At 32.1% G+C, this 9,668-nt stretch overlaps 1 protein-coding gene and 1 non-coding gene across 2 annotated transcripts; one reads left to right on the forward strand and one right to left on the reverse strand.

Moving 5' to 3' along the window:
* The first annotated feature begins 2,420 nt into the window (after nucleotides 1-2,420).
* LOC131181733 (small nucleolar RNA R71) lies at nucleotides 2,421-2,528 on the forward strand. The gene has a single exon (XR_009150212.1). It is a non-coding gene; the product is annotated as a small nucleolar RNA R71 (small nucleolar RNA).
* Nucleotides 2,529-8,062: 5,534 nt separating this feature from the next.
* Nucleotides 8,063-9,453, reverse strand: LOC131181579 ((S)-hydroxynitrile lyase-like). Its single transcript, XM_058150313.1, has 3 exons — nucleotides 9,013-9,453; nucleotides 8,779-8,910; nucleotides 8,063-8,485 (listed from the first exon to the last, which is right to left on the reverse strand). Exons 1-3 carry the CDS (start codon nucleotides 9,370-9,372, stop codon nucleotides 8,198-8,200), a joined length of 780 nt encoding a protein of 259 aa, XP_058006296.1. The 5' UTR covers nucleotides 9,373-9,453; the 3' UTR covers nucleotides 8,063-8,197.
* Nucleotides 9,454-9,668: the final 215 nt, after the last annotated feature.

The following is a 9,668-nucleotide window of genomic DNA, read 5'->3' on the forward strand; positions in this document are numbered from 1 at the left end:
TTCTAGTGGCTATATTTAATTTTCTGTAATCTATGCACATTCGCCAACTAGTCACTGTTCTGGTGGGAATTAATTCATTATTTTCATTTTTGACCACTGTCATTTCACCCTTTTTTGGGACAACATGTACTGGGCTCACCCAAGTACTGTCTGAGATAGGATATATGATCCCTGCATCTAGCAACTTCAAAATTTCTTTTTTAACAACTTCTTTCATATTTGGGTTCAACCTCCTCTGATGTTCAATAGATGGCTTACAATTTTCTTCCAAAATAATTCTGTGCATGCAAAAGTGTGGGCTTATTCTCTTAATGTCATCTATGGTGTATCCTAAAACTTTCCTGAATTGCCTCAACACTCTTAACAACTTATCAGCCTCTAAAGTACTTAAGTTTGCATTTACAATTACTGGATAAGTGTTATTAGTGCCAAGAAATTCATACCTGAGTTGAGAAGGAAGTTGCTTAAGTTCTACCTTAGGTGCATCTTCTTCCTTGAATGATGGTTTCTTAGATTCAACTATTTCCTTTTGTGTAAGTTGAAAAACTGGAGCAGAAATGAATGGTGGACTTCCCTCTAAATGTTGAGCATATGCAGCCACATGAGGGTTGTCATAGTCTATGCCTCCTCCATGAACCAAACAATTTTCAAGTGGATCTTCTTGATATCTTTTTCTGAAGTGTTATTCAACCAGCTCATCAATGATATCAACTCTCAAGCAAGTATCAGCTTCAGAATGATGCTTCTTCATAGTGTTATTAATATTGAAAACTAACTGATCTTCACCAACTCTAAGAGTCAATTTTTCTCCCTTAACATCAATTAATGCTCCTGCTGTAGTTAGAAAGGGTCTTCCCAAGATAATTGGAATATTAGAATCCTCCTCCATGTCCAAGATGACAAAATCAACAGGTATATAGAACTTCCCAACCTTCAAAGGCACATTCTCCAAAATCCCTTCAGGATACTTAATTGATCTGTCAGCTAACTGAAGAGAAATGTGGGTTGGCTTAAGATCTCCCATATTGAGCTTCTCATAAGTGGAGAGGGGCATGAGGCTAACACTAGCCCCTAAATCACATAAAGCTTTTGTAGAACATGATTCCCCAATGTGGCATGGAATTGAAAAACTCCCTGGATCCTTGAGCTTTGGAGGAAGTTTCCTTTGGAGGATAGCACTACATTCCTCAGTTAAGGCTACAGTTTCATGGTCTTCAAGTTTCCTTTTGTTTGAGAGAATTTCTTTTAAGAATTTTGCATAAGAGGGCAGTTGTGAAAGAGCATCAACAAAAGGCACATTGATGTAAAGCTTCTTCAAAACCTCTAAGAACTTTCCAAATTGCTTATCAAGCTTGGCTTTTTGAAATCTCTTTGGAAAGGGAAGTTGTGGCTTGTAGGGCTCTGGAGGTATATACTTTTCTTCCTTCTCTTCAATATTCTCTTTACATTTTTCTGCACTCTCTTGTTTTTCACTTTCTTGTTTTTCACTCTCATCAATTTCTTTCTCATTTTCTCTCTTCTCACTATTTTCACTTTTCTCATTTTTTTCACTCTTCTCATTATTTACAACTTTCCCACTTCTTAAAGTAATAGCTTGACACTGCTCTCTTGGGTTTTCTGGTTGACTTGGAAGTTTTCCAAAAGACTTGGTACCTGAGGAAGATGCTTGTTGTGCAATCTGATTTTCCAGCATTCTGTTATGTGTTTGCATCTGTTCTAGCCTTGCTTTCATCTCTCTCATCTCCTCATCATGCTTATTTTGGTTAGCAAGAATCTGTTGTAATAAAGCTTCTGTGGTGGAACTTTGTTCTTGCTGTTTTGGTGGAGGGTTCATATTTTTCTGCTGAAAATTAGGCAATGGTTGCCTATTTTGCTGATATGGGATTCCTTGTTGCTGTTGTGGTTGAAAATTCTGATTTGAAACTTGACTTTGCTGATTTCCCCATGAAAAGTTGGGATGATTCCTCCATGTTGGATTATAGGTTTGAGAGTAAGGATTCCCCATTTGTTTGTTTCCATAGTTACCAACATATGCTGCTTGCTCTCCATAGTCTACTCCACAGCTGGTAGTTCCTTCTGCATAAGCAACTTGTTGTGAACTTCCAGATGATGATGATGAACTAACCAACATACTTAAATCTTCCATCTTCTTAGCCATGACATTTGTAAGTGCATCAAACTTTGCATTAATCATGTTGAACGGATCAAGATCATACATTCCAGCAGCTTGCCTTTTTTGAGTTGGAGCTGGTCCTCTTGGACTACTCCAAAGATGAGTATTCTTTGCAATTTTCTCCAATAGCTCATAAGCTTCATCTTCATGCTTCATAATAAATTCTCCTCCTGTTTGAGCATCAATGATTCCTCTGATAGCAGGAGTGACATTTGTGTAAAAATTCTGGTTTATCATCCATTTTGGAATGGCATGATGTGGGCATTGTCTCTCTAATTCCTTCCATCTCATCCATGACTCATAGAGAGTTTCATCTTCTCTTGGTCTAAAAGCTGTCATTTGATTCCTTAATTCTTAAGTTTTTCCAGGTGGAAAATATTGTGCAAGAAATGCATCGGTGAGTTGCTCCCAATTTGTGATGGAGTTGTGAGGTAAAGAATCAAGCCAATCCAATGCTCTATCTTTCAAAGAGAATGGGAATAGCTTCAATCTTGCTGCATCATCAGACACTCCAGGTTGTTTTTGCATATCACAGATCATAGCAAATTTCTTCAGATGTGTGTGTGGATTTTTAGAAGGATGTCCTCCAAATTGAGAATTTTGAATCATTTGAAGAACTCCAAAATCCATCTTGTAACTATTTGCATCAATCCTTGGTCTTGCTATGCTCTCTCTCAAGTCATCAAAACGAGGAAAAGCTTGATCCATCATACTTCCCCTAGGCACATTAGCATTAACAACTTCTTCACCTTGGGCTACATTTTCATTGTTTCCATCATTTCCAGCATTACCGCCACCAATTCTAATTCTTTCATCAGCCATGTCTGCTTCTAATTCAGTTTCTCTCAATGCTTCTTTCCTTTTTCTGGTTTCTTTCTTGTTGGCCTTACAAAATTTCTCAATTTCAGGATTGAACAATAAGGATGTGTCACTTGTGCTTCTAGCTCTTCTCATAAAAGATTAAAAGTACCTGAAAAAGAACAAACAAACACAAAAATGAAAAGATAACAAAGATAAAACTATAAACAACTAAAATAATCAAGAATTCAATCTTAAACAAACAACTCCCCGGCAACGGCGCCAAAAACTTGATGTGGCCCAACCGCAAGTGCATGGGTCGTACAAGTAATATAGAAAAAATATCGTTCCCACGAGGAGTTGTGTTAATGATTGAATTTTTGATATAAAAAGTTGACTAAATTGAACTATTCTTGAAATTAAAGTAATAAATTGATGGGTATTTGAGTATGAAATCTATATGTGCAAAATTAATAATCTATCCAACAATGTATTAATTAAACTAAAATTGCATCAATTTGAAATAAGCAAGTTGAAATATGGCAAAATTAAAATGGCAAGCAATTAAATTCAATTAAAAATTAACAATTATGAAAAGGCGATTCCGGAGTTCGGGATTTCATATTCGAGCTATTTTGGGATTTTAAATTGGTTATCCAATCTTGTGGAACTTACGGGTTTTAAGGAGATTAATTCTTAAATCCTTTGAATACCCTTTCGAGTGAGACAAAGAGTGCCTTAATCAATCTAATCCTACTTTCATGGAGTTAGAATTAATTAAGACCCATTAAGTTCTTTAATTAATCTGTGAATCCTCTTAATCCTTAGTCTATTTCTAGATCTAAGTTAATTAAGTCTAATTTCTTGATTATCTATCACAAGGCTTTCTCCTTTCGGTGCCTCAACCATGGATTAAGAACATCACTTAATGGAATCCTACACTAAGCATGTCATTAAACACACAAGAAATGAATAAAACTCATTAAGACCACAAAATATGGATTACCCAATCAAAATCCATAAAATATCTCAAATATTACAACCCTTACTCTAGAATCAAGATAAAACTACTCACTATCCATAATGCTTACAAGATATATTGAGTTTAAATGGAAATAAAGCTTTAATCTAAGCTAAGGAACAAGAAACTAAACACTAGAAGTGTAGAAAAAATGTAAGGAAAGAAAGAAATCTGCAAATCTTTGTTGAAAATGGTGTGGAAGGTGAAAGTGACTCTTCAGCTGTCCCTTTTTGCTCCTCTTCCTTTCCTTTTCTGCTCCCCTTTCTAAAATGGGAAATGGGACTATTTATAGCATTTTCTGACATGGAGCCCTAAAATGGTGTATTCTAGGAGGAATTTTCTGAGGGAATCTTCTGCCAGCTTATTAATGAAACCTTTGTGGGACTGCATAAGTGGACTGCATAAGTTATGCAGTCCCTTATGCAGTTTTCGGCTGTTTCTGGTTCACTTATGCGAAACTGCATGACTTGGCGCATAGGTTATGCACAATTCCGTGAGAGTGCATAAGGGAGGCGTGAATCTGCATAAGCCATGCACTCTCCTTATGCACCATTCGGCAGGTATTAGAACAGTGATTTTTCTCCTTATGCAGATCTGCATAGCTTATGCGGCAAGTTATGCACAATTTGGTCAATACATATTTCAACTTGAAAACTTGTTTTTGACATCTTTGGCTGTAGAAGTCACTCCTCAATGGCAAAATTTCTCTTCAGTCCTTCAAAAACACCATTTTTCCTACAAAACAAAGTAAAAATTACAAATTAATGCAAAATTGACAACTATGAAAAACTAACTAAATAACTAATGAAATTGGCTAAAAATGACTAATAATAAAATAAAATGGCTATGAAATTAGACCTAAATGACTATGCAAAATGTATGCATCACCTCTCTTGTTAATTAATGAGGTTGAAAATGAAAAAAACTATGACTCTGGCTAATTTCTTTACTTTGCAGAAAATAATGAAGAAAAAAAAATTTTTTAGGACCACAAAAAGAATTGCAGATTGCATAGCCCAACTCTGCTAGGAATCTTAAGGGTATTTTAGTTTTTTTTTTTTAATACATTTTAGATTGCAAATATCTAAATTTGCAGAAATAAAGGAAAATGAAGGTCCCAATTACTCTGCTCAATTAGGAAGCTTAAGGTCACAAGTACAAAGAAAATATTTGCGAACTGGGAGCAACAGTGCAAGACTTACTGTGTGTGTGCAATTCTACTAGTAAATTTATAAGATTTTTAATCTTATTGTGTTCTCATTTCTCGAACAATTTGGATAAAAAAATATCTAGTGATTTTAAATAATATAGAGTTTGCTTATATCGAAAGAACCGTGGTTACGTAGTCTGACCTACGTTGAATAATGGGCATCTTTCCCGTTAAGAAAGATATCTAGAAACTGTTTAATGGCATAAGAGAGAAAATAAAGGTACCTTATAATTAAGATGGCGGCAACTGCTATCTTTCTGGGTATTTTATAATATCGAGGCCTTCACAGCTCCCTCCAATCTGCACCACTTTTACTCCTTCAGAAATTTTCTCCATGAATGTCATCAAACAAGCCAATTATCTGCTCAATTTGCCTTGGGTAATATCGCTGGCTTCAAGGTCCAGTGCTGCAAGGGCTTGAGGTTGCTGGTATGCATGAGAACAAAATGCGTGAGTTCCATTTTCTCACAAAATTCTCAAGTCTTTGCGTTGGTGTTCTCATTTCATATATACTAATAGCTTCACCATTTTTAATAATATCTCCAATAATAATGTTAAACTTATTAATTCTTGCTTCAATAAGTCTTTAAATCTAATTACATTAGCTTATTGACTTCTTACAATTCTTAATATTTAATTAAATTTTTGTTAATTGAACTATCAAATTAATATTTAGTTAATTTGAAATCAATTGAATTAATTATGTTTTTCTACTCTAAATGAAAAACGAAAAATATAAATTAAAAATAAACTATATATCATTAATATATACATATTAAATTGAAAAAAAATTTTATTTTTCGTCACTATTCGAATGAATTCAACAGTGGATGAGAATTCACTTACAGCAAGCTATAGCCTGTACTGCAGGGGACCTTTGATGGAACCAATATATATATATATATATATATATATATTTGAAGAAAACTAAATTTCATTAATAGAATCACCATAAACATGGGAAAAGTTGATAAGAACTGTCAATTCATCACCGCAAGTGGTTGCATGATAATTAAACGTAGAGTGCGATAGGACCAGGCAATGGCATTATTATTTTTAACTGTGATGTTGATTTTTGACATTGAAATTACTCCTATCAAAAAAAAAAAAAATTGCATTTGGATAGGATATTTGCATGAAAGATGTGGTTCTTATTGCTTGAAGTCGAATTGACCGAGAACATGGCACTATTATTGTTTTCTTTGAATTTATATTAACGATTTAATGTGGAAGGAATTAAAATTTAAATGTCAATTTAATATTAACATTATATATAATATATAAAATAGAGTGTATTACTTTTTAATTCATGAAAATTATTTATTTTTATAGTAAATTTTTTAATAATTTTTTTATTATATAGTAACAAGTAATTAGAGAAAAATTTATCTTTAATTAGTAAATATCAGTAATTCTGAATGATACGATTTAATTTAAAATTGAACTATGAATAAACAATTTTGGTTTTAAAAATTTTTGCTTGGTTTTGGATTTTGAGTACCTTTTTTTCCTCCATAAAATTGCTCTTTACTTAATAAAAAAAATTAATTTTATCATATGGTTATTGAACTTATTGTTCAATTCTTGCAATTGATAAGAGTTGATCATAACATTAAAAATGTCAACTTTGTAATGATATTATATTAATTATAGAAAAATTAAATTTAGATTTTAAGAGTTTAAGTGTTTGTAGAGATATTTTTAAATTAATTAATATTTTAAATAGTAATTTATAATTATTATAACAAATAGTAACTAAAAATTTTGAATCTATAAAGATAAAATGAATAGAGAAAAATTTTTATGCTACAAAAAATATAAGATTTTTTTACTTTAATATTTATTTATTTTTTCATAATTACTGGTAAAATTAATTTTAAATATTAAATTTAATAAAATTATTATTCATAAATTTGAAGAAAATTTTTTGGATACATTAATAAAATTAATCACTAAAATTAAATTTTAATAATTTAAGTAAATATAAAATTATTAAAATATCTATTTTTTTTTCCAAAAAAAAAAAAATGGGGGAGACCCCCTTATCACAAACGTGGGTATGCCCTTGGATATAAATAGAATAAATTACATTAGTGGAGTTCTTATAAGAACAAAATTAGGAGTTCTTATAAGAACAAAATTAGAAAAAATAATTTTTAGTAAGAAGTTTTGCCTTTTCTTTGGAAATTCCTTTCCATCTTTTCTCATTATTTCTTCTCTTCCTTTTTCTTTTAATTTTTTTTTATCTCTTTTTAGTTAGCTACCAACTAGTATTTTCATCGATGACAACCCCATTAATTTCATTCATTTTTTTTAATTGATTTTCTTTAATAACTTCTAAATCTATATTCATTTAGAACATATTATGAGCATATCTCTTTAGATCTACACTATTAATAGTTTTTTAGTGAATAAATTTTTATATTTATTTTTTAAATAGATATTAAATATATGTGCTACTTCTTAATGGTTTTTATTTTTATTTTTTATATTTCTCTATTTTAATGAAGTTACTCCCTTATTGAAAAGGTTTTATTTGTATTTATTGGTAAATTATCACATCTAATGGCAGATATTTGCTTAAAGATAAACAAGAAATAAACAACCAATGATTTTTGCATTGAAATGCAAAGTAGTGGGAGTCAAAAGGAGATCTATCAACTTGGGTCTAGATTGATGTGCGTCAATATTCCAACACCAGGCCCAGCAATATCTAGCTTCCTATGAGCTGACCCGTCAATATTCCATTTTAACCATCCAAAGTCAGCCTTTGTGTAGAATGCAGATTTCTATGGCTCTGGACAAAGAAGCCCAAAATTTACTTAAAATTGACTTGTTTATGCATTTTCCCTCATTATAATAAACATAAAAAATAAAATAAAATCTTTATTAATAATATTATAGTTTACATGAAATAATTTATAACAAAATTATTGCAGTACACATACACAATCAAATATGTCTTCCATAGCATACATGTATAACAGTAAATGGTTCAAAGATAAGCATATGTATCAGCCACCTCCTGAAGAATAGTAAAGAGGTCGTTAACCCTTGAAAGCATCAGCTTATGACCTCCACCGGGGACTACATAAAGCTTTTCTGGTTTATAGTTTTGTATTTGCCATTGATGAAAATCTTCAGTCATTATTTTGTCCTCGTCGCCATAGATATAAATTTTCTTAATCGATCCATAACCTTTCTTTGTGAAGAATTCTCGTTTGGCTAAAATTTCTCGAAATGTTGATCCCTTCCTTGTTGACATTTTCGCCAATTCAAGATCCTTGAAAAGAAAATATAGATAAATATATAAATGAAAATTTGGATAGGGAAAAACTAATTTTTTTTCTTTTAAGTTTAGGTAATTTTTATTTTGAGAAGTGGAAAAACTAAACTAAATAATGGTTTTCATAAAAAAGTAATTAAGAATTCATTATTGACTGAGGCAAAAGAACACAAAATTCTAGCTAATTAATGATATTGCTGTATTATAATTAAAAAAAAAACTTTTTTTTATATAAGTTTAATTACATTGAATTTAAAAATATAGATGAAATTAATGAAAAAAGATGGTACCTCAGGATGACAATCCGTATAAATATAATTCTCCATAAGATAGGGGCCTAATTTCACTGTGGTTATGGTGTCGTCTCCATTGGTGTATGATTCAAATACACTGTCCTTCCAATCAGGAAAGACCTCCAAAAACTGTTGCCAGACACAATTAAAAGAGAAACAAATTAAGAAAACAGAACATATTGCAAATCTAACAAGGCCTTGATAGAACATAAATTATATATATGTAAGTACCTTATCCAGAACATAAGATGGGCTATGAACGGTGTCTGGCATTAGTGAATTATGAAAAACGGCAGCTGCAATCTTGTCTGTGTATTTATCACAGGCAATAGCAACATTAATGCCTCCACAGCTCTCGCCAACAAGAATTACCTTTTCTCCTTCAGGGATTGTTTCCAAGAAATTCAACAATGGTTCAGAGTAGGCATCAAATGAGCCAACTTGCTCAATTATCCTAAGGTCAATACCACTGGCGACAAGGTCCAATGCAGTGACCTTATGGCCAGCTGCCTCGAGCACGGGTTTGAGCTTGTGCCAAACCCACGCACCATGGCATATGGTATGGATCAGAACAAAATGCGTGACAGCCATTTTCTGATATAGTCTATATATACGTATCTATATAACTCTTTAAGATGGTGTTCTCCTCTATTTTTCGTTGTGCTTGATAGCTTTTGCATGTAAACTATATATAGACAGATATCCGCTAGCTGATACACGTTCCGCGTCGCCACAGGTAGCGGCCTATAAATTATTATTGGTCATTAATTCCACAAAAATCAAAGGTCAACTAAGCCATAGATTTGGATAATTCCTTGATGATTACGACTTTACATTGGCAGACCTTTGATTAGACTCGGTCAGTCCTGGGTAGCTGGTTTAGTTTT

Source organism: Hevea brasiliensis, chromosome 7 (assembly GCF_030052815.1).
Source record: "Hevea brasiliensis isolate MT/VB/25A 57/8 chromosome 7, ASM3005281v1, whole genome shotgun sequence".
Classification (NCBI taxonomy): domain Eukaryota; kingdom Viridiplantae; phylum Streptophyta; class Magnoliopsida; order Malpighiales; family Euphorbiaceae; genus Hevea; species Hevea brasiliensis.